This window comes from Musca domestica, unplaced genomic scaffold (genome assembly GCF_030504385.1).
Source record: "Musca domestica strain aabys unplaced genomic scaffold, Musca_domestica.polishedcontigs.V.1.1 27, whole genome shotgun sequence".
In the NCBI taxonomy this organism is placed as follows: Eukaryota; Metazoa; Arthropoda; class Insecta; order Diptera; family Muscidae; genus Musca; species Musca domestica.
In genome coordinates, this window is record NW_026712286.1 from 8889510 (window position 1) to 8914012 (window position 24503).

At 36.4% G+C, this 24503-nt stretch overlaps 5 protein-coding genes across 8 annotated transcripts in view; 2 read left to right on the forward strand and 3 right to left on the reverse strand.

Annotated features, from left to right (window-relative positions):
- Nucleotides 1-1019: 1019 nt before the first annotated feature.
- Nucleotides 1020-24503, reverse strand: part of LOC101889232 (lysophospholipid acyltransferase 5) — a 451325-nt gene continuing 427841 nt past the window's right edge. The window contains exons 1-7 of one of the 4 annotated variants that reach the window (XM_005180619.4): nt 9676-9803; nt 9298-9611; nt 9158-9228; nt 5209-5355; nt 4338-5075; nt 2618-2910; nt 1020-2533 (exon numbers count right to left, since the gene is read on the reverse strand). In XM_005180619.4, the coding sequence (XP_005180676.1) occupies nt 2141-2533; nt 2618-2910; nt 4338-5075; nt 5209-5320 (1536 nt within the window). In that variant the 5' untranslated portion in view covers nt 5321-5355; nt 9158-9228; nt 9298-9611; nt 9676-9803 and the 3' untranslated portion in view covers nt 1020-2140. Of the gene's footprint in view, nt 2534-2617; nt 2911-4337; nt 5076-5208; nt 5356-9157; nt 9229-9297; nt 9612-9675; nt 9818-24503 lie in introns of those variants that run through there. The other 3 variants (XM_059124230.1, XM_059124229.1, XM_011293010.3) reach the window with 3 other exon arrangements.
- Nucleotides 12424-13230, forward strand: LOC101889405 (BET1 homolog). The gene is made up of 2 exons (XM_005180620.4): nt 12424-12647; nt 12715-13230. Exon 2 carries the CDS (start codon nt 12743-12745, stop codon nt 13085-13087), a length of 345 nt encoding a protein of 114 aa, XP_005180677.1. The 5' UTR covers nt 12424-12647; nt 12715-12742; the 3' UTR covers nt 13088-13230.
- On the reverse strand, nt 13132-14491 carry LOC101889575 (protein max). Its single transcript, XM_005180621.4, has 4 exons — nt 14334-14491; nt 13911-14081; nt 13728-13851; nt 13132-13656 (listed from the first exon to the last, which is right to left on the reverse strand). Exons 1-4 carry the CDS (start codon nt 14370-14372, stop codon nt 13493-13495), a joined length of 498 nt encoding a protein of 165 aa, XP_005180678.1. The 5' UTR covers nt 14373-14491; the 3' UTR covers nt 13132-13492.
- On the forward strand, nt 15840-17100 carry LOC101889749 (ADP-ribosylation factor-like protein 1). Its single transcript, XM_005180622.4, has 4 exons — nt 15840-16050; nt 16203-16419; nt 16481-16592; nt 16651-17100. The coding sequence occupies exons 1-4, from the start codon at nt 16047-16049 to the stop codon at nt 16858-16860; spliced, it is 543 nt and encodes a 180-aa protein (XP_005180679.1). The 5' UTR covers nt 15840-16046; the 3' UTR covers nt 16861-17100.
- LOC101889918 (DNA polymerase delta catalytic subunit) lies at nt 19292-22961 on the reverse strand. The gene is made up of 3 exons (XM_005180623.4): nt 22753-22961; nt 19854-22690; nt 19292-19774 (listed from the first exon to the last, which is right to left on the reverse strand). The coding sequence occupies exons 1-3, from the start codon at nt 22830-22832 to the stop codon at nt 19404-19406; spliced, it is 3288 nt and encodes a 1095-aa protein (XP_005180680.2). The 5' UTR covers nt 22833-22961; the 3' UTR covers nt 19292-19403.

Consider the following 24503-nt stretch of genomic DNA (forward strand, 5'->3'; position numbering starts at 1 on the left):
CAATTCTCGATAATTTTTATGGAAATTTTCTAGTCCTATTCGATTTAAAATAAGCCTGTATTTTTTTTTAAAAATTCTCTAGTCTATTCGAGGTCCAATTAAGGCGTTTTAAATACATTTTCTGGTCTTCATCGAAGTGCAATATTCGCGACATTTTAAGGTAATGTTATTTTCCTCTTCAGGGTCCAATAAACGTGGATTTTCAAAGTAATGTTTTAGTTTCTTTCGAGGTCTAATATTCGTAGATTTTTTAAAGATTTTTTGAGCCTTTCTGAAGTCTAGCAAACATGGTTTTTTTTTAAAAAATATCTTCTAAGACCTCTACAGGTCAATTAATAGAGATTTTTTAAGAAAATTTGCTAAGCCTCCTCTAGCCCAATTTAAAGAAATTTTCCTGAAAAAAAAAATTCTAAGCCTCTTCTAGCCCAAATCTAAATATATTTTCTTGACCTCTTTGAAACCAAAAAAAAAAAAAAGAAATTTTTTAAGCTTCCTCTAGTCCAATTTTGAAGAAATTTTCTGGGCATCCCTAAAGCCCATGAAATGTGGATTTTTTAAAGAAATTTCCTAAGCCTCCTCCATCCCAATTTTAAAGGAATTTTCCTTGCCTCCCAGAAGCCCAGAAAACGTGGATTTTTTACAAAAATTTTCTAAGCCTCCTCCATCCCAATTTTAAAGGAATTTTCCTTACATCCCAGAATCCCAGAAAACGTGGATTTTTAAAGTAATTTCCAAAGTCCCCTCAAGCCTAATTTTAAAGGAATTTTCCTTGTCTCCCAGAAGCCCATAAAACGTGGATTTTTTAAAGAAATTTCCAAAGTCCCATCTAGCCCAATTTTAAAGGAATTTTCCTTGCCTTCCAGAAGCCCATGAAACATTTCTGGTTGCAGTTTTTTCATCTCACCCTCTATACCAAGTATATATAATATATCCACATTTGTCTCCAATGTGACCCACGGCATTGTGCAGTGATACCTACACCCTTAAACAAAATGAAATAATTTAAAAAAATCCATCTATTTTTTTGTTTTATTTTGTGATTTATTAAAATGTTTTATTTCACTCTTTCTTTCATTCATAAGTCAGACGTTTTTCGTTTCGTTTTTATTTTTTTGTTTGTGATTACAAAAATATATTTTTTAAGGATTATATATTTTTTAAAACATACCCTCCGCACGCACGCAGACACAACTTATTGTAAGTTAAACACCATTGCAATTCCTTGATTAGTAAATATTATTAAGTGAAATAGTGAGTGAGTGAGTGATTTGAGTTGTTCTTATCGTTTTTTTTTTTTTTTTTTGGCTGGCAATGTATCATCACTGAAGCCATTCCCATTAGAATAGAAGTTAATAAGTCATTGACATATAGGGGTTTATAGTTTTGTTATTGTATCATAAGTCCGTTATATATATTTTTGTTGTAATACAAGTGTGTAGTAGATGTGTGTTTCTTTTCTTTTTTGTTTTGATAGGTGAAAAAGTGTGTGTTTTTAAAGATTTTTAAAGATATGAAAATAATGAAAACAAAAAGAAAAAGACTGACTAATTAGAAAATATTAATGTGTTTTTGTTGTCGTCTGCCTTTTAAGATAACATTACTTATTCTTGTGACTAGATAAAAATTGAATAAGGCATCACTTAAAAGTAAAAACAAAACAAGCCCTAGATTCTTGTTCCATGAAAATATAAAATGAAAAATAATTTCATCATTTTTTATTTATCAAGTCTTTCACTTCATAGAACCAGAATTGTGGCCCAGAACAAAATAAATAAAACTAAGTAAAAAAAAAAAAACATGTGTAGACCAAACAAACCAAGAAGGGACCTACTAGCATTCTTAAAAGTCATTATTAATAATACCGGGCATGGCATAGGGGGGTTTCTTAAAATTACTAAATTAAAAAAATAAAATGAATAATTGATTGAGGGTTCCCACCCAATCATTCATTCATTCATTATAATTAAGACTATATACAAAATTTCTTAAAGCTTTCCTTTGTTTGTTGGAATATCCCTTTTATGCTGCATGATAATTGATAATTTTTTTCCACGTTTTCGTTTGATTTCAAAATCGTTTAGGTGACCCTTATACCAATGAGAGGTATAGTTTTGTCTTCTTTCTCCTTTCTTTGACCTATCTAATTGTCCTTTTTATTATCCTGCATATTGGGTGAGAGGTCGGTAGCCTTACTGCCACTATCTTTACTCTGAGATTCATTCATTGTGGGCGAGAGGTCAGTGGCTCGACTGGGTACTCGTTCATTGGCCTTACGTCGCTGTGCTGACTTGATCTTCTTGTAGACCTTGAAGAATATAAACCACATGGCCACATAGATGAAACCGAAATAATTGACAGCCTTGAAGACCTCAAGCCAACGATCGAAGCTGAGGAAAATAAATGGAGTCAAACACCAGCCCATATATATTAGATTATATGATTTCAGGGCAATGAATTTCAACAGCTTAAAGGGCATGGAATTCACCAGGCCGCCATAATTGGGTACAATGTCCTTTTTGTACAAGTCTTCAACCTGAAAGGTAGGGGGCAGAAAAAGAAACATTCGTTTACAATATTTTGCTATAATGAATTTTGCGACCTGCCACCGCCTCCTTACCTGCTTTTCCGTTGTAACAATCATATACTCAATGAAAAACGACATATAATAGCCACTGTGGAAACCATGCCACACAGCCAAAAAGCCCAATGCTGCACCATAACTTATTTCACGATTATTCAAAAATTTCAGCCTCTTATAGACATAGGAGGCCACCCATTGATTGGTATTGACATTGAAGGATTTGACATAATGTTCCATGGTATTGCCGGTTTCCAGGAGATATAATTTAACATTGGAACAGCCATACCAATCGTCGTTGCCATCAGCCTGTTTGCCATTATAGGTGAAACCTGGAGGGGAGGAAATCAACAACAAGAAATTAAATGAGAACTACCATAATATACAGGGTGAGATGAAAAAAAAAACTGCAACCAACTTCAGACTGTTGTCATTTCTAAGCCACTCGTCCGAAAGCTGTTTAAAATTATTCCAGTGACGGCTCATTATATTTTTTACAAGCGTACAAAAGCAATTTGGTGAGATTTTTCCCGAAAAAAGTTATTCGTGATGGAATTCAAGAAGCGTGATAGTGTGATTTCTTTATATTTGACTGGAAAACCACAAGAGGCTATCGTTAGAGAGCTCCAGCATTTAAATGTGAATAAATCTTTTGTGTCTCGTACCATCGCTCGTTACTGGTACCGTGATACTGGTAGCGTGGCCCGACGTCAAGGAAGTGGACGGAGACGGAAGAAAACAGCAACATCAGCAGAAATGGTTCGAAAAATAAAGAAGCGATTTGATCGAAACCCGTGTCGCAGTGGCCGAAAAATGGCTCGTGTGCTGAACATATCGCAATATTCAAATATAGATTGAAAAATTTGCTCGGGTGGTAAAGCCATTGAAATTCAAAAATGTGCAAGAACTTACACCGCAACTGAAAGAAAATAGACTCAATAGACTCAAGAGCTAAAGAGTGGCTTTGCTTGGTCGAATGGAAAAGTGGTGAACGGCTGATTTTGGTTTTCTCCGATGCGAAAACGTTGTCCTGCAGTTTTTAAACAAACCAAATTATAGTGTTTACTTGCCAAAGAGGTCATTTGAAATTGTGCACCTTCGGTTGGCCACCAGAACTCACTCAAGCGCCGGCCTTGATGATGGTGTGGGCCGCCATAACAGCCAAGGGTCGCTCTCCGCTCGTATTAATCGACCGTGGTATCAAAATAAATGCCGAATATTTTGGCGAAATTATTCTGGAGGGTATATTAAAGCCTTGGGCACGCAAACATTTTGGCCGCAGACCATGGACATACGAATAGGACTCAGTATCATCGCACTCAACACACGCCACCCAAGAATGGTTACAAAATGAGGTTCCTCGCTACATTTTCAGCGCACAATGGCCACCAAAATCTCCCGGATACCAATCCGTGGGATTACTGCCTCTAGAGTATTTTGCAAGGAAATCAAAGTTGGCACTAAAAAATACCAAAGTGTCGATCACCTCAAGCAAGCACTTCACCGGAAATGTGCCAAAATATCGCAGAGCAACATTTGGACAGAGTGCGATGGTTTCATTGGCCGTTTGAAGATCATAATTCGTGCCAAAGGTGACCAATTCGAACAAATCTAAACTTATTTTAAAATTTTATGCTCTTTCTGAAATTTCTTGGTTTCATTCAAAAAAAAAAATTAAAAAAATTTAAAAATTGTGGCGTTAGACTTTGTTGCAGATTCTTTTTATCTCACCCTGTATATTTCAAAAACGACTTCTTACCCAAACACATTAGGGCTCCCTCGGCCAATAGCCAACAGGAAATGTATTTATACAAAGAAAACTTGCCCCACAGACCCAAATAAATAAGGCGCCACAAATACGCCTGATTACGATAGGCATCTGTGAGGAAGTAATTATCGGGCAACATCATGGCTCCCACTTGTCGGATCAACAAATACACCAATCCCAGGCATAAACGTATCAATCCAGTTCGTACATAACCCTTGTACTGCATAAATTCACCATTGATAAAACGCTGATAACGACGATACGGAAACTGGGGACCAATCAAAAATGAGCCCGGAAAATAGGCATAGGCCATTAGTTCCAACAGTGAGGGCACCTTTTCCAAATTACATTCCAATTGATCTTTCGACAACTTCTCCCGGGGCTTAACACCATCCGCCACATCAAACGCGAAACCAATCAAACGCAATGTCAACACACAGTGTGGAGTTGTCCATAGGATGTCATATTCATTGCTTTCGGTAAAATAGTAACCCGTCAACAGGTAAATCATGTGAAATATGAAATTCACCCCCACCAGCTGGGTGGGAGAGTTGCGTAAGAGTCGCACCAATAAATATGTTATCCAAATACAAACTAAACTGTGATAAGTATTTAGGCCATAATTGAAAAAGCACAAACCAAATCCACACAGGGAAAAGAAGATGTGATGGACAGGTTTTGAAGATTGTGGTTGGATTAGGAAACGATATATAAGTGCAATGGGATAGCCTAAAAAAAGAGAGAAAAAAAAAACACATTATTATTTGAGTTATTTTTTTTTTTTTGTTGATGGATGACTCATTATTCGACTTTGTCATCATCATCATCATTATTTTGAGTTAAGGTGCAGAATTTATATTACCTGCCAAGAGGGTAAGCAATAAACGTATGGCTGCTTCAGGAGCTCCAATTTTGTCGGATAAATTGGCAATAATGCCACCGCCGCCACCACCACCACTGGCTTCGATGGTCATTTTCTTTCTAGCGTAGGCAAATCTAAGGTAATTTACTGCAATGACAACAACAAAACAAAACATGTTATTAGAAATGTTAATGGGAAAAGGTAAAGGAAATTAAGAAATTGTTCTCTTGGCTATACAAATTTATTTCTTCTCGACATTACTTGGAGAAGGATAATAATTTAAAAAAATATTTATATCGGAGAAGATATCCACAAAATGGAAACGTTCGACCCAAAACTTACTCCATTTGGGCTGATATTAGCCATTATTTGAACAATAAACCTGAAATTGAATTAAGGACATATACAGGGTTGCCCAATTCGACGGACCCATCTGACAACGCCATAACTTTTGACAGAGATGTCACATCGCTTAATGACATACCGCATTTGAAGCGTCAGTCCAAGCAGATTTTTCCCATGAATCAATACACGCCACGCGAGCGTCATCCAAATGGCCGAAGATGGCGAGCAATTTTGGAACAATCATGTCCGATGAAGCCCATTTCACATTGAATGGGATCGTAAATAAGCAAAATTGCCGTTTTTACGCCACTGAAAATCCTCAGGAGATTCAAGAAGTGCCTCTTCATGACGAAAAAGTCACAGTTTGCGGCGTTAGTGCAAAAACGGTCATTGGTCCGTTTTTCTTCCAAAATGCAAATGACCATGCTGTTACCATCAATCAGGAGCGTTATCGCGACATGATGACCAATTTTGTGATGCCAATTATTCGTCGAAAGCGTATGAGGCAGTTCTGGTTTCAACAAGACGCCCCTCCACCGCACACAAGTCGCATAACAATCGATTTTCTGAAGAATTTGTTTCCGGGGACCGTCGAATATGGGCAACCCTGTATGGGAGCTATATTCAAATCTTAGCCGATCTCGATAAAATTTGGCAAAGGTATTTCCGAGCTCTATAAGATATCTGATACCAAATATCATTGTTGTCGAATGCATATTACGAATGTGAGGGACTTAAACACCAAATCGGATGATACAAATATATGGGAGCTATAGCTATATATCTAAACCGATTTTCACCAAATTAGATGTACTTGCTTGTAGACTGAATTCGGTCGGATGTGCCAAAATTCAGGTCATTTGGACTAATATTGGCCATTTGGTGCACATATAACCCGAAAACGGTTGAAGATATATATGGGAGCTATATCGAAATCTGAACCGATCTTGATAAAATTTGGCAGAGGCATTTCTGGGCTGTATCTAATATCTGGTACCAAATATCATTGTTGTCGAATTGATATTACGAAGGAACATAAAGACCAAATCGGATGATACATATATATCGGAGCTATAGCTATTTCTGAAGCGATTTTCACCAAATGAGATGTAGTTGCTTCTAGACTGAATTCGGTTGGATGTCCCAAAATTCAGGTCATTTAGAATGATATTGACCACTTAGTGCACAATTAACCCGAACTGCAGACTGCTGTCATTTCTAAGCCACTAGTTCGACAGTTGTTAAAATTGCAGCTCATTATATTGTTTACAAGCGTACAAAAGCATTTTGGTGAGAATTTTCCAGAAAAAAAAGTTATTTGTGATGGAATTCAAGAAGCGTGATAGTGTGATTTCTTTATATTTGGCTGGAAAACCTCAAGTGGCTATCGTTAGAGGACTCCAAGATTTAAATGTGAATAAATTTTTTGTGTCTTGTACCATCGTTTGTTACCGTTGCCGTGATACTGCGTAGCGTAGCTCGACGTCAAGGAAGTAAACGGAGACGGAAGAAAACAGCAACATCAGCAGAAATGGTTCGAAAATTAAAAAAAATGACTTGAAACCCGCATCGCATTGGACGAAAAAATGGCTCGTGAGCTGAGTGTAAAGACATTGAAATTCCAAAAAAGTGCATTCATTCGGAAAATATTGAAAATGAGCTCGGGGTAAAGACATTGAAATTCCAAAAAAGTGCAAGAACTTACACCTCAACAGAAAGAAAATAGACTCAAAAGAGCTAAAGAGTTGCTTCGCTTGGCCGAAAAGTGGTGAACTGCCGAATTTGGTTTTCTCCGATGAGAAAACATTCGTTGTCCAGCAGTTTGTAAACAAACAAAATGATCGGGATTATTCTTGCCAAATAGGTCAGCTGAAAATGTGCACCTTCGGTTGACCGCCAGATCTCAAGCCTCAAGCCGGCCATGGTGATGGTGTGGGCCGCCATAACAGTCTGAGGTCGCTCTCCGCTCGTATTAATTGACCACGGCGTCAGAATAAAAGCCGAATATTATCGCGAAAATATTCTGGAGGATGTACTAAAGCCATGGGCACGCCACCAAATTTGGCCGCAGACCTTGGACATTCCAACAGGACTCAGAACCATTAAGCACGAACCACACAAAAATGGTTTCAAAATGAGGTTCCTCGCTTCATTTCCAGCGCACAATGGCCACCAAAATCTCCGGATAGCAATCCGTTGGACTATTGTGTCTAGGGTATTTTGGAAAGCAAGGTTGGCACTAAAAAATACCAATGTTTCGATCACCTCAAGCAAGCGCTTTCCCCGGGAATGGGCCATAATACCGCAGAGCAACATTCAAGCTGCGTGTGACGGTTTCATTAGCCTTTTGAAAGCCATAATTCGTGCCAAAGGTGACCAATTCGAACATATTTCCCATATTTTTTGCTTTCATTCAAAAAAATGTAAAAATTATGGCGTTTGACTTTGTTGAAAATTTTTTAATCTCACCCTGTAAGCATAAATTTTGCTAGAAAATGCAGAAACTTTTTTTGCACACCCTAACGGCATCATCATATTTTCACATTTTGCTGACAGCAATTATTATTTGCCTTGCCATACTTCACTTAATTTTTTCAGTTTTTTTTTAAAACTTCCCTCCATGATGATATTGCATATGCAATATGCGAGTGTAAATACTTGATCTAAGTGTGTGAGAACAAAGCATCATTATTCTGTGGCTTTATTAAACAGTTTTGAACTTTGTGTTAGAGTCAATAGCCAATCATCCAACGTCATATATAAATAATGCTAATGCTGGCTAGTGGCCTTATCGTAGCAATGAACAAGAGGTGTATTTGCTAACATACAAATATAGGTTAATCTGATAAGATATATGAACATGTCCCAGGAAGCATCATTTTTATGTTTTTCTTTGATAAATTATATTATGTTATTTCGTATACTTCAAAGTCATTGCTTAACCTGCATTGTCAATCTAAATTAGTTGTGAATATCAAGTTCATATGCACTCACACTGACACACAAAGTGCTAGGTATGCTAATTTATACGAAAGTTTTATGAATGAAAAATATTCACAAAATTTAGCATCAGTATGCAAAAAACAAACAGTTGATTATGATATGGATTTTAAAATGGGGTTACATATTCAGGAAATCGTTTGGTATAGGTGCAAAATCTATATTAAGTAGAATAACCAAGATTATGTGTTATTTATACATTAATCGATTTTTTTACCTGGAAACATATCAATAATAAAATCTATATTTGGACATACTCGATTAAGTGGGGACAACAAAAGATTAAAGATATTTAATTTCTTAAAAATATTTGTAATCAATTTCCTACTTGGAAACATATCAATGACGTCTTAAAAAGAAATCATAAAATCAGTACAGCTGATATTGTTAATAAATAATGTACAAGCACATAAATTTCTGATAAGCCTATAGAATAGGGGTTGGTTGAGGCTTGTCAAAAAGCCAAACCTCATCAACGTGCGTTGCGTGATGGCGATGATGATGAATGAGGTAAACAACATTTCATACAGTCATTGCGGAAATGTCCTTGCTCTAATTGTATGTAAAGGAAAAGAAAATTACAAAACCACAAAAAAATGCTTACAAATATTTGGCAATATCCGCAGATGAATTGTCCAACCCTGAACTTTTAACACAGATTAAAAATTACTATTCCTAATTGGATAAAGGAAAAAAGTATAATAATTATAAAAAAATCGTTAAATCAACAACAATCATATTTACGTTAATATTCCAAATGTAGATATTTTTTTTTAAATTTTCTTTGATGCATTTCTATTGTTTTGTTTTATTCACACCAAGACTGTAGGGCAAGTGAAACTGGTTGGTTGCCCATGACACAGACACACCACTCACTCTGCACAATAATAACTTTTTTTTTTGAGGTATAAAAAAAGTAAGTTAAGGTTGCACACTGACCGGTGATGAACAACAACCTCTTAATCATTGCACAACACCTCCACCACCACCAACTTTTACACCTTTTGCTTGCATTAAGAGATTTCTTCCTCTATTGTTTAATTAACAATGTCCAATATCTATATGTTCATACATATATATATGTTAGATATTTTGAAAACAAAAAATTATATATACATTTACCAAAAGAAAAGTGTTTGTCTTTTATTGATATATCCTATTTTTATTGAATTTTCAAAACGTCGTATTGTATGGCCGTTTTCATCCGCACAAAAATGGAACCCAACGTTTCGTATTGACAGCGACTGAGAAACTAAGGGGTATATAGGTCGGCTTTTGAATATCAAAGTCGTGTGCGACGGGCGATGGCGGTAAGATTGTGTTTTATAACGGCGTTAAATAAAGTCAAGACGAGTAGCAACGAAATGTGTGATGTTTGGAAGTATATTACGTTTATCGGAAACGTATTACCAGCGAATGGCAGTGAAACCTTATTAATCGCTAATTGGAACAGTTCAAAGATCGAATTAAAGAATTTGTTATTTTACAACAGCTTTCAACAAATTGTGTTATAGATATCGTTATAAAAACAATAAAAAAAACTCATATATCCTATGTTCCAGAACCTGCAAGAATCTACGAATTTTGATAATTTTTCGATATCATAAAGAAATATGCTAGGAACACAATTGGAGCGAACGACGAATTTCGCCCTACGCGGCGACAAAATGAGCCGCGAAAATTCGTCGTATGGAACACAATACCGACGTAATTATAAAACAGCTGATGAAGTTGTTTACTTTTTGCTCATTTGTTGACTACAATGAATTATACAAGAACACATAATTCTTTACGTTCTCTATTATAATTTCACTTATATCCATCTTCTCTATTATAAATTCACTGATATTCATCTTCACTCAGGCGCAAGTACACAAATAAATAAACAAATTAATTATGTTTTTTTATACGAGTAACAGATAGTAGAGTGACCATAACAAATTTTAAAGTAAAAAGTAACTTTATTTACTAAAACACATAAAATTCGTACAAGTATGGCCACCTTGTACTGTTTGGTTCGCCGGTCGCCGGCGTATGAAATAGAAATAAAGCTAATTGAGTTCGCGGCGACCGACGAAATTTTCGCCGGTGCCGTGATTGTGTGCACTTCCATATACACATATGTGTTTTATTTTTGACGACGAACATACGCCGCGAAACAATTCGTCGTTCGCTCCAATTGTGTTCCTAGCAATAAGGAGGTGGAACAGCTTCGTAGAACTACAGAAATACAGCCCTGAGGCTATGCCCGCTTTCTGTCAGAATTATTCAAAATTATAGGCAACAAGTTGTTTTCATTTATTTGATATTTTTTGTTCATTTTTAAAATGAGTCAAATAGCGCGAAAGATGAATTAAATGCCCGTTCCCTCAAAAATCTGATCCTGTTATTTTATTTAGTATATTGTTTTTTTATTACGTATATTACCGAAAATAAAAGATTAAATAAAGTCGACTTTAAGATCTGTTCCATAGGCAAACAACGACTTCGACTTCTAAATTTGTCAACACCAAAAATACATTTTCTAAATGTTTGAAATTCGGCCAATACTTCCCTTAGTTTCTCAGCCGCTGCAAAGGTACAAGCATGGTACAATGAATTCAAGGTAGGGCAGAACTACCATATGATTTCAATTTTTTTATTTTTCTGGCTTAATATGTCAACTTAATTTGTTTATGTGTGCGTATTCTTTTCAATAATAAAAAATTTTTCAGAAAATATTCAAATTCGGGTGTTTTCAAATGCTTATTACAACATATGCATCGAAAAAATCTACAGTTTTTGTCGCGAAATAAACCATAAGAGATATATAGAATATGATTTTGAAAAAAATTTTGAACTATCATTCAGTTTTCGCGGTTTTAAATTATTTATTCAAAATCAATGCAACAAGTTGTTTGCTTTTTTATTGTTTTGATAGTAATTTTGACATTACAAGCCAAACAGGTAGACCTCTATACTTGCAATTTTTTCAAAGTTGACCTACCTTCACTTCATGCTAGGAACACAATTGGAGCGAACGACGAATTTTTTCGCGGCGTATGTTCGTCGTCAAAAATAAAACACATATGTGTATATGGAAGTGCACACAATCACGGCACCGGCGAAAATTTCGTCGGTCGCCGCGAACACAATTAGCTTTATTTCTATTTCATACGCCGGCGACCGGCGAACAAAACAGTACAAGGTGGCCATACTTGTACGAATTTTATGTGTTTTAGTAAATAAAGTTACTTTTTACTTTAAAATTTGTTATGGTCACTCTACTATCTGTTATTCGTAAAAAAAAACATAAATAATTTGTTTATTTATTTGTGTACTTGCGCCTGAGTGAAGATGGATATCAGTGAATTTATAATAGAGAAGATGGACATAAGTGAAATTATAATAGAGAATGTAAAGAATTATGAGTTCTTGCATAATTTGGCCTCAAAAGACTACTGAGCAAAAAGTAAACAACTTCATCAGCTGTTTTATAATTTCGTCGGTATTGTGTTCCATACGACGAATTTACACGGCTCATTTTGTCGCCGCGTAGAGCGAAATTCGTCGTTCGCTCCAATTGTGTTTCTAGCATCATTGTACCATGGGTACAAGTACATTAGAAGCTTGAAGTCATGGCTAGGCATATTTTGTGACATTTCATAAAGGGATTACAGAGTCGCACTAAAATCCTGCCGTCGTTTTCCATTATAATTTGACATTAATGTGCCTAGCCATGACTTCAAGCTTTTTATGTACTTGCGCCCTAAGACTTGTCGAATGTAAGAAAATTGAGGTATAGCCCTGTCACTTTGCAGTTTGCAATAGTTGTACGTCATCATTAGAGTCACACACAATTGACTTTCTTCTCTCTCTCACACACACACTTTACTCTATTGTGAATTAAACATTATTAGCTGTCATACGAAGGGACTCAAGCTCCACTGGGCAGTGACCACCGAAAAAGTCCACTGGTCCAATTAATCCATTCCATTTTCCAAATAAATTGTCGCGTACACATTGAAGTTGCCGAGAAGTAGTAGCCGGATAGGAGTATTCACAGGAACCATATAAAACATATTCGCTGAAAAGCAAACACATTAGGGAATCAGGTACGTGTCCAATTTTCCCTTGGCTTTGTGTTTCACAATAGACAATTGGATTGCGTTTTCTTTACAGATCATAAACCCTGGCGAACTTGACGAATATGAGACGCAACAACAACTATCCTTATCAACCGTTAAATCAAAATCCCGCTCCACTTGGCCATGATTCATTGGAGGAAGAAAATGAACGAGCCGCCGAGGAGTTGAAACAAAAAATTGGAGCCCTTAAATCGCTGACAATAGATATTGGCAATGAAGTACGATATCAGGATAAACTACTACGGGGTATTGATGATGATATGGATCGGACACAGGGTTTTCTGGGCAATACAATGTCTCGGGTAGTGCGATTGGCCAAAAATGGAGGCAGTCGCCATATGTGTTACATGTTTTTATTTGTACTGTTCGTTTTCCTTTTGTTGTATGTGGTATTAAAGCTTAAGTAGTTAGTGGGTGCAGATGGAGAAGTAATAGAAACTAGTAGCAAAAATTAGTGAAAGGTAAAAACGTTAAACGAAACATTTATTACACTCTTTTTTTTGTATTGTACATTTATAAAAAGACAAAAATATAAAAGTTTGAAAAATAATATTGTACCTCATTCTTTCTAAGCTTTCTTTCCTTTTTTTGTGTACTTGATAGTGCATACTTTTAATACTTCCTAGAGTGGATAATTGATATTAGCTCTTACACATAAGAGTAAATTATTAAAGAATTAACTACATTAGAAGAGGCAATAGTTCGGTGTCTTAAAAACATTGTCGATTTTTTTTCTGACGGGGGTGTTCCTATTGTTTTTTTTTCTAATCATTTGAAAACTTGAGATTTTCAAATTGATGCTCCATTAGTTACTATGCCTGATAGGAGGTCTTCATTTTCTTACTGCGTCGACTGAAATCCTGATCATCGCCATCGGAACAGCTGTCATGCTGGAGAGTTTGATCTCCATTTGTTAATTGCTGATATTCAGTTGAATCAACTACATAGCCGCTTTTGGCACATTCCAACATACGTACTGGAAGGGAAAAAGTAAAAAAATTGGATTTAAATGACATCAAATTAGGTTTAAGATTTTATTTGTATTACTCTGTGCCTCCAGTATTGCATTTTGTTTCTTTATCTCCTCCACACCTTTTTGATTTTCTTGGATTTTACGTCTCATTGTTTGAATGCATTCCGTTGTTTTCTTTAAAATTTGTGCCCGGCTGGCCTGCAAGCAAAGAAACATGTTATTATAAAGTCTGCTCAAGTATTGTTGTTTTTCAAAACCTTTTCGCCTTTTAGAGAAGGAACGGCTTCTCGCAGGGATGTAAAGCTTTCCTTGATGTGATCACGACGTTTTCTTTCTAATGCATTGTGATGGGCCCTCTTCTCCTCTTGTGTAAAATTTTGTGTATTGGTATGGCGCTGGGGTAGGCCCGCATCAGAATCATTGTCATCCTAGAAAATAATTTAAAAATACATTTAGTGTTTTAAAACTCATAGGCAGGGCATGTATTCATGTGTTGTTTGTTATTGGTTTCCAATGTTTTGATTTGTTATTTTCTCTCTCACTTCTATCAAGCATGCATGCCTAAACAAAAGTTCTCTCAAATAAAAAGCTTCTCTTTCAACTTTCTTATTTCCCAACATATATGTATATGAAAGGAAAATTAAAGTCTTTGCAATAAACAACTTTTAATAACTACCTACATCACTTTCTATATCAATATCACGGTCGTCGTCACTCATTTTTAGTTATGTTGATATTTTTTTCTATAATTGATGGGATTTATTTTATTTTTAACTGTAAATTTTTACGACGGAATTGAACCAAGTCGACTACGGGAGATAACGAATAAGAATATGAAAAGGAGGGTCAAAAATGAGCAACAAAATCAAAATCCATTGAGGAATGATAAGTCGGGCTGCTAAGCACAGACAATTGATAACACATAGAGTAGAGTATGAACTATTTATCAAATTGTTTGTCAAAAATATTGTAAAATGAACCTTTGAAAACACAACATTGGAGTTAGAAAAGCTTTTCACACATAACTTCAACTGTGAATTCCAAATGAAATTCACTGGATTTGTTGTGTGTCGAAAACTAAAATGTTTTTACTCTTTTGCCACTTTTGTACGTAAAAGCTGCAAAATGTTCACTTCTTTTCTTCTATTTGTATGTTCTCTTTGGAAAATTTTTACACCGCGAATTTGGCCGAGCAAAAGTAGAAAATCTGTCAAAAAGCGAATTTGACTTCTTATTCCATTTAATCACACGTGGTATCTGATATTTTTTATGAAATGTTTTTCTAACCATTTAATATTAACATAGCAATCGGTAAACTTTGCCATGAAAATGGTAAATTAAATTATGAACATCAAGGTGACACGATAAGCCCAGCTCATGTTAGAAGAATACAGGTAGGGGCATCAACGCTTGGGAACATTGATATGTCAACAATTTAAAAATGTTCTTCTTCTCATACATAAGTAACTTTTTATATGTTTTCTTATATTATGCCAATCGGAAATTATTATAATATGCGTTTTTCAACAATTTTAACAAATTTTGAATAATTTTTCATTCAACATTTTCATTACCAAAATTGGTTTGACAGTTCATTGTCCCAGCAGCTGTGTCAATGCGTCTACCTGTATTCTTCTACTATGGCCCAGCTACTAGTTCTGTAATTTTCTTCGATACCATGAAGGGAAAATCGGTTATCGTAGTAAGAACTTTATGTTCGTAGTAAGAACATAGATAAGTTATTTATATTAAAGGGAAATTAAAAAAATCATTTGAATTTAACTTTAATATATATATTTTTTCGAATTGCATGCGTGTCTCAGTAGGGGCTTAGTTTGAGTCGACAACAAAAAACAACTCTGTTTATATACGACACGTCATTTTTGTTGTTCTCTTCTCTTGCTCTCTCTTTTTGACTTTACATTTGTTGTTATTTCTATGCTATAGTGTTGGCAATTGTTTATCTGTAGATGAGCACTCTTTTTACCTATTTTCAGCACATTTGTTGCTTCTTATGTGAAGTGTCAATGGCAAAATCTTCTATTACACCATTTAGTCTTTTTTAAAAATCACTTTGTCATTTTCGTTATTGTATGCAACTTTAATATTAATTTTTAATTTATTTAGGAAACAAGGAACTAGTTCAATCAACCGTTCAATAGTTCAACTGCCCCAGTGAGATTACTCAACATTGCGGAGAGCTCTCTTCCTCTCTCTCACGGTAGTCGTTGCTAATTTGACAGTTCATACCAAGAGGAAAAAAGGAAAATAGTCAGAAAAGGCCGAGTTTTTTGATATTTTATAACAAAACTTAATTAACCAATACAAAGCTAATAGAAAATAGTTGTAATTTCTAAACAATACCCCTACGTAGTGAATCCAACAACAAGAAAATGGGTTAGTAGAGAAATTCTTTTACAAAGCCATAGATAAGTGACGTTGTGAGTCAGTGTGTCAGAAAGGATATTGCTGGTGTTGTCTTACCTTGCCTTGGTGGACATTGTAACATTGTACACTAATGTTTGTTTGTTTTATGTTTTCCCCCCCAGGTGGTGTGTTAAGTTACTTTCGTGGCTTATTGGGATCACGGGAAATGCGTATTTTGATCTTGGGTCTTGACGGAGCTGGCAAAACAACAATTTTATACCGTCTGCAGGTGGGTGAAGTGGTGACCACCATACCGACAATAGGTTTCAATGTGGAACAGGTTACATATAAAAATTTAAAATTCCAAGTATGGGATCTGGGCGGACAGACAAGTATACGGTGAGTGGAGTAATTGTCGAATATAGATATTGGATTTTAACCAGCTGTTTCCCTTTTGCAGACCCTATTGGCGATGCTATTACAGCAATACAGATGCCATTATATATGTGGTTGATTCGGCGGATCGTGATAGAATAGGTATTTCCAAAGATGAGTTATTGTATATGTTAAGGGTAAGTTTGTTGGTATAGAATAAGTAAACTCATTGTTATTGTGGTCGTTTGCTTTTAGGAAGAAGAACTTGCCGGTGCCGTATTGGTAGTATTGGCTAACAAACAAGACATGGAAGGCTGTATGACTGTTGCCGAGGTCCATCATGCTTTGGGCTTGGAAAATCTCAAAAACCGCACTTTCCAAATATTCAAAACGTCGGCGACAAAAGGTGAGGGCCTTGATCAGGCCATGGATTGGCTTTCTAATACATTGCAGAGTCGCAAATAGTCTTATTTATAGAAGGAAAACCCCGTAACGTAAATAACTTTTGCAACAACAATTCAAAACAAATAATTCCTTTTTTTTTGGTTAATTAACTAAAAGCATTTCATTTAATACAACGTACCCTACACTTTTTTGTTTATAATATTTAAGTTATTATTTAAAAGATAAAAAAGAAGATAAAGCAACAATTAACTAAAGATTTGTAATAACAAAAAAAAAAAGAAAGATGATTTATAAAAGCAATTTGGTAACTATTTATTCGAGAAAATTGGCAACCGTTCTTGATTCATGCTATGCAGTTTTAATTGCTAAGATTTCCGGAAAAATAGTCGACGACATTCAAGGAATGGCAACATAATTGAAAATATTTTGTAAATGTAAAATTGCCTAGTGTGTATTAGGACTATGATTTTATTGTTTTGCTTCTAGCAACCAACACCCAACAAATTCTCCCCCCAATCAGCTAAATAATTTATTTATTTATTTATTTATTTATTTATTTAATTCATACTTAATACTAAAGCCTCCAAGGCCAATTAATTGTATTAGTGGTAATAAACAAACGTTGTTTTTATAAAAACAACAATAAAAGGGATAAGCCTGACCATTTTGCAACAACAAAATACTACGGTATCCCGAACAAACAAGCCACACTGTTCTATTTATAGACAAGGCACGGTCGACGAAGGGGTTTTTGTTGTAACAGACAAAACCAACTTACATGGTTATGCTTCTTCGTTCAGGTTGAACGAAAGCATAACAAGTGGAGAAAGATGTGAATGTTTATAAGTGCGGTTGTAAGATTTAGAAGACTTTCCAAAAGAATTTTAGTTTTATTTAATTCTTTGGTTCCTCTTCTATTGAGCTTACGATCTCGTCACTTGGGTAAAAATGTTTTTTGTCATAGAAGTTATTTTTAAAATAACTTCTGGGGAGAATATCCCAGACAAAAAACAAGGGAACTGATGAGGATTGGTGGCTCTTTCCTATAGCCTTTTTATTTATTAAAAATTTGGTCATTTATTTTTTCCATTGTACAAAAAAAAACAAGGTAAGGTAGAGCTACCAACTGATTACAATTTTTTCATAGTGTATCCGACTTCTGCCAATTTTGTGTATGGATTTACAGGGTGAGATGAAAAAACTGTAACCAACTTCAGACTGCTGTCATTTCTAAGACACTCGTCCGGCAGCTGATCAAAATTAATCTAGTGACAGTACAAAAGCATTTTGATGAGAATTTTCCAGAAAAAAAAAAACTTATTCGTGATGGAATTCAAGAAGCGTGATAGTGTGATTTCTTTATATTTGGCTGGGACCTACAAGTGGCTATCGTTAGAGTACTCCAGCATTTAAATGTGAATAACGCTTTTGTGTCTCGTATCATCACTCGTTACCGTGATACTGGCAGCGTAGCCCGACGTCAAGGAAATGGACGGAGACGAAAGAAAATAGCAACATCGGCAGAAATGATTCGAAAAGTAAAGAAGCGACTTGATCGAAATCCGCGTCGTCGCATTGGCCGAAAAATGGCTCATGAGCTGAACATATCGCAATATTCCATTCGGCAAATATTGAAAAATTAGCTCGGGGTGGTAAAGCCATTGAAATTGCAAAAAGTGCAAGAACTTACACCGCAATAGAAAGAAAATAGACTCAAAAGAGCTAAAGAGTTGCTTCGCTTGGCCGAAAGTGGTTAACTGCCGAATTTGGTTTTCTCCGGTGAGAAAATATTCGTTGTCCAGCAGTTTGTAAACAAACCAATGAGGTCAGCTGAAAATGTGCACCTTCGGTTGGCCACCAGAACTCAAGCGATGGCCATGGTGATGGTGTGGGCCGCCACAACAGCTAATGGTCGGTCTCCGCACGCATTAAACGACCGTGGCATCAGAATAAATACCGAATATTATCGCGAAAATATTCTGGAGGGTGTATTAAAGCCTTGGGCATGCAAACATTTTGGCCGCAGACCTTGAACATTCCAACAGGACTCAGCACCGTCGCACTCAGCACGCGCCACCCAAGAATGCTTACAAAATGAGGTTCCTCGCTTCATTTCCAGCGCACATTGGCCACCAAAATCTCCGGATACCAATCTATTGGACTATTGTGTCTGGAGTATTTTGCACGGAAAGCAAAAATAAATACCAAAGTGTCGATCACCTCAAGCATGCGCTTCGCCGGCAATGGTCCAAAATCCAACAGAGCAACATTCGCGCCGTGTGTGACGATTTCATTGGCCGTTTGAAGACCATAATTCGTGCCAAAGGTGACCAATTCTTTAAGTTTACGAAGCTGTTCAAACTCCTTATGGTACCATGGTTCTAGCTCCATATTGTACAGTCATTTTTTCGTCATAGAAAATAAATCCCTTTCCCAAGCCCCATATTTCGTCATTTCATAGCAAATTCTTCAATTTTTTTTATTTTTAAATAAAACTTAGAAAATTTATTTCAAACAATCTTAGACAATAACTTAAACCGTACTGAGAAAGATTCAAAACATTCAAAAGCAAATCTCTCTCCCTCTCTCGCACTAACATCATTTTACCATTCGGGCAAACCGAAACGCCTAACACGTTTCTCTTGTGTATCCAAATCCATGCGTATTTTTTGTCGCATATAAAATATGGGGCAATCCCGATTGGAGCACAGTACCTCTTCATGCAAGCTACCCTGACAACGTTGACATTCCGTCCAGAGCCGTGAAAAGGTCTCCTCCATTTGTCGTTTGGCCACCACCTCCTTCATATAGAGTTCACCCATTTTGGGTTCACAATGTGGGCACAAAGGAGCATTTTCATAACCCTTGGGCATGAGGGCCTTACAGCCCAAACACGAGGATTTCTTGGTCATGAAACCAGCCAAGCCACCAACCTTGGAGGTGACCACAGTACGGGTACGGGTATGTTCTCCCTCTAAAAAAAAAACAAAAAACAACAACATTAAAATGTGTAATCCCTCCCCAATAACACACCCCCTCCCCCCACCACTTACTCAATAAAATCGATTCCGCCTTATCTCCCAAGATGGGCTCAAAAATACGCAGCAAAGGTTTTGACAGCTGCTGTTCCAAATAGTAATTCGAATCTATGGGCACACAGTTCTCCAACACATATAAGGGATCTTCCGCCTTTTGATAGGCCGGAGTATTCTTTGCTGCTGCACATATAACATATGGCACACGATCACCAAGTTTGGGTGCTGTTCCGGGATCACGTTTCTTCATTTTATTTGCCAACTCAACGTGAGCCTGCTTGGCGGCATAATCAGTTTTGGCCAACTCTTTGGTTATAACCAACTGTGAGATATCTATACGATTGCAAAGCAAATCGGCTATGGTTTGTTTGGCATACTCCACCGCACCATCGGGATTTCTTTCGATAAGCAACTTTTGCAGGCAGGTATTCATTAAATTTGCCACCAAAGGTGAATTATCTCGGCGCACGGTTTCAATACCTTTGCAGTCCATTTTGTCGTAGGTCTCCGGCCTGGTAAAATACAGACCAGCATAGCGTTTCTTATTGATCAACAAATATGGATAGTAGACCTTTTCGAATTCCAATTTAATGGGCCGCACAAATTTCGAAGATACCAAATCGGCTGCCTCTCGACCCAATTCCATGGATCGTTCCAAAGATTTCACACCAAAGTTGACCATGACAGAATCGGTGTCACCATAAATGACCACAGCATCATTCTCATAGCCATTGGCTCGGGTGTAGTGGCTTTCCACTTCGTTTTTGGTCATTTCAATCATGGTACGACCGTAGGAGGTAACCGAGCCGGATATTTCCAAACAGGGCAATTTACCAACCTGAGCCCCGGTGAAACCGTAGACAGAGTTGGCGGACATCTTCAAAGCCAATTGACGACCATCCAACACTTTACGCTTAAAAGGATCCTTTTCCACTTTCAAATCGTTCTTGGCCCTTTTACGCGCACCTAAAAGCGACTCCAAAATCTCGGGCAACAGACCTCTTCGCACAGTGGCCTTTACAAAAGTGTTATTTGAAGGTGTTCGTTCAATGTCGTCATCTTTGAGACCCAGTTTATCCTTCATGCCCGGTTGCAGCAATGTCGTGTAGCACAAATTGTGAGCCATCATAATACTGGGATATAGGGAGGCAAAATCCAGCGTAGATATGGGATCTGCATAGTAACCTCTTTTCGGTTCAATGACCGTGGCTCCCTCATATTGCTCATCCGAACCCTGTGATGAATACGACGGCATTATGAAATCTTTGGTCTTGGCCTTCCTTAACAGCTGACTTAATACTTTGATTTGTTGACCTCGAGTTAAAAGAGATTCCAGCGGCACACCTGTTACCCTTGCCATTTCCATGTAATTTACAATGGACATGAGTTTATCCAAAAGTCTCAGAGGCAAATAGGCATCCTTCAGACAGTACATGGCCAGGCGACGCCTTGTTTGCTCATCGCCATTTTGTAGGTCTGTTATAATACTATGGTGGACATCTTCCTTTTGTTCTTGCAGAAAATGATAGGAAACTGCATTCAGGGTATACGAACGCAGTTTGTAGTCTCTTAGCAAGACAAACAGAAGGTCAAATGGCACCCGACCCTCAAAGTTAACATATTTGTTTTCACGTCTTCCCATTTGCTTGGATTGCAACACCTGTTCCTTAATCACGGAACGTATATTCTTTATTCTTCCCAGGTATTCAAAATTCTTGACCTTCAGGTGGGCTGCTCGGTCCAGCAGATAGGGTATGTCAAAGTTATTGATGTTATATCCCGTCAATATGTCCGGATCAACTTCTCTTACAAAACTTGACCATTTGTCCAATAACTCGGTTTCGGTATTGAAACACAAAACTTGACTACCCACAATCGGAGCACAAGTATTCAAGGTAAAGACATTGCGTATAAATGGTTCATGATCACCCTGACGTATGACCATGTTGGCTATTTGTATGACGGGATCCATTTTCGCCTCTGGAAAAATTCCTTTGCGACCAGCGCATTCAATGTCAAAGGACAAAATACGGAATGGTGCCACTTTAGACCATTCTCCCTCCGGTTCGTGCGATATGAATTTGTCGAAAGCCACATCCACTTCAATTTGGCAACGACTTTCTGGCAGAGGTTTTGAATTACGTCCTCTCAACCTCCATGTTCCTGCTGGCAATTCGATCCAATTACAGCCCACCACTCCCGTGTCCACCATAAAACGTATATCAAAATCTATGTTATTTTCAAAGGCACGACAATCTTGAAAATCAAAATCGCCATAAATGATGTCTCTCTTCAAAAGGCGGGAAGCGGCAGCAACAAATTTTGGCATCGATAGGGTAATTTTTATATACCGCTGTTTGCTATCACCCTGATAGCCATAAATATTTAAACGTTCCACCAACTCCACCTTCAAGACGGCCTCTTGTACACTATCCTTATTACTTCTCATATCCGCAAGGACTTTTTTATCCAAGGCTTCTCGGAACTTATAGCAATCTTTTTGTTCAAACCCGTTGGGTGCAGATAAATAGAAATACGGACAATAACCATGGACATGACAACAAACTGAATTGCCTTCCATTGTAATGCCATACATGCGTATCACTGGCACTGGTCCCAAACGGGCACCTGGCATACCGGGCAGGGGAAAACCAACATAATTTTCAACATCGATTTGTTGAAAAACCAAATTGTCTGTTTCCGGATCCAGTTCGGGGGGATCAACGCGTGACCATTTAACGGAAGTTTGTTGGTTTTCCGGTCCATCACCAAGTAGTTGGGTCATATCCATGTCATCATTGTTAAAATCCATTTCAAATCCTCCCCCCACATCTTCATCGTCATCATCAAAGTTCCTGCCAAAAAAAAACCTGATGAAATACTGAGCATGAACAATCTTGGTAAATAGGGGAATTACCTTGGTTTTTTATTCTCTCCTCCAGTGCCGTTTGTTGAACCACTTGGACCGGGTTTTCTTTTGTTAGCAAAATTACTCATTTCGTAGTTGTTTCTTGATTTATCGCCTTTATCGAGTAAACAATTGAGATAATTAAAAAAATAAGATTTACTAACAGACGCGTATCGAAGAGCGCGCTGAACCAGATTACAATGCCTTCTTTAAAAAACCGTCGCCGTTTAAATAACAAACAAAGGAAATAGAGTGAATGTGGGAAAAGTGCGATAAAGAACAATAATCAAAACAAAAACTGTCAAGCTGTAGGGCTCTAAAGATAAAAAATCTATGCCCGAAACAAATAATTCTTCTAAGCATTTATCACAAAAAATAAACAAATAAAATAGAACAGTGTTGGCATGTTTGTTCGGGGTATCGTAGTATTTTGCTGTTTAAAATAGTCATGCTTAATCCCATTACTGTTGTTTTTTAAAAAAACATCGTTTGTTTATTAGTAAAAAAACTCTAAGGTCCGTTCATGATAGAATACAGGTAGTCGCATCGGCACAGATGCTGGGACAATGAACTGTCAAACCGATTTTGGAATTGAAAATGTTGAATGAAAAATTATTAAAATTTGTAAAAATTGTTTAAACTGTCATATTATAACAACCTCTGAATTGCGTCGTATAAAAAAACATTTAAATATCCACTTATTTTTTGATAAAACATTTTAAAAATTTCAGTAGAGGTGTGAGTAAATAAGCAGCTTGGTATGATGGTTAGGCATATTAATGGCAATTTATAAGGAAAAAGGACGGCAGGATTGAAGTGCGGCTCTAGCATGCCTTTATGATACGGCATGCAAAAACTTCAATCTGCTTATGTACCCTCACCTTAAAATTTCAAAAACATTTACGTTAAAGGATAAAGGGTTTATACGTTTCATACCAAAACTTGTAATAACGAAAAACGATTTATTTGTCCAACAACATCATTTTTTTATCTATCGGAATGATATAATATCCGGCCTAAAACTTATAATTTCTTTGGATTTAAGAGTTTTTCAAAAACATTCGGAAATTACTTTATGTTTGGCACAATATTCATAGTTTTATTCTGTTAAATTTAACTTCATTAAAAAGAGGGTTCTATCATCGATTTATGATAGACAATGAATTTACAAATATACATTTTAACAATAAAATTTTGTAAAATTTTTAATTTGGAAAAATATTGAACTTTATATTCTTAACTTTACAATTTCAAATATTTTTTTGGTTTTTTTTTTGGAAGTTCTTTAAGATTGACTACATCTAATGGTGCAGCTACATAAAGAGTTTTTTTGTAATTGAGAAGAACCATTGCTTATAACTTTAAACAACATTTCTCCTCAAAGACCAATAATTTTCAAATGAAAATGATAAATTGGCCGGCAGTAAGCGTATCGTCTTAGAAGCATACAACCCATTGTGATCTATACTGCTTGATATTGTTATTGACATATTTTGTTATTTATTTATTTATTCACTTATCGAATTATTTACGTATTATCATCGTAAAAATCCCTATAATTATAAAAATTTTCTAAATAAAACAATTTTACAATACACTAATAAGCTATTACTTTATCCAAGGCGTCACCCTCAACAAGAAGAAGCAGAAATCCTCTACTGCTGTCGTGTCATTATTCCGTAGTGATTTACACAATCAAGCATAGATGTTTACTTCACAACAATTTCATTTGTAAAGCCCTAATTTATTTTCGATCATTA

Coding starts and splice junctions, on each gene's coding strand:
- LOC101889405 (XM_005180620.4), top strand. CDS start 12,743: ATGAGACGCAACAACAACTATCCTTATCAACCGTTAAATCAAAATCCC.
- LOC101889575 (XM_005180621.4), bottom strand. CDS start 14,372: ATGAGTGACGACGACCGTGATATTGATATAGAAAGTGAT. Junction 13,852..13,910: donor CTTCTCTAAAAGGCGAAAAG/GTTTTGAAAAAC, acceptor CTTTGCTTGCAG/GCCAGCCGGGCACAAATTTT. Junction 13,657..13,727: donor TGCAATACTGGAGGCACAGA/GTAATACAAATA, acceptor TTTCCCTTCCAG/TACGTATGTTGGAATGTGCC.
- LOC101889749 (XM_005180622.4), top strand. Junction 16,420..16,480: donor GGCGGACAGACAAGTATACG/GTGAGTGGAGTA, acceptor TCCCTTTTGCAG/ACCCTATTGGCGATGCTATT. Junction 16,593..16,650: donor AGTTATTGTATATGTTAAGG/GTAAGTTTGTTG, acceptor GTTTGCTTTTAG/GAAGAAGAACTTGCCGGTGC.
- LOC101889918 (XM_005180623.4), bottom strand. CDS start 22,832: ATGAGTAATTTTGCTAACAAAAGAAAACCCGGTCCAAGTGGTTCAACA. Junction 22,691..22,752: donor GGAGAGAATAAAAAACCAAG/GTAATTCCCCTA, acceptor TTTTTTTGGCAG/GAACTTTGATGATGACGATG. Junction 19,775..19,853: donor GGCGGAATCGATTTTATTGA/GTAAGTGGTGGG, acceptor TTTTTTTTTTAG/AGGGAGAACATACCCGTACC.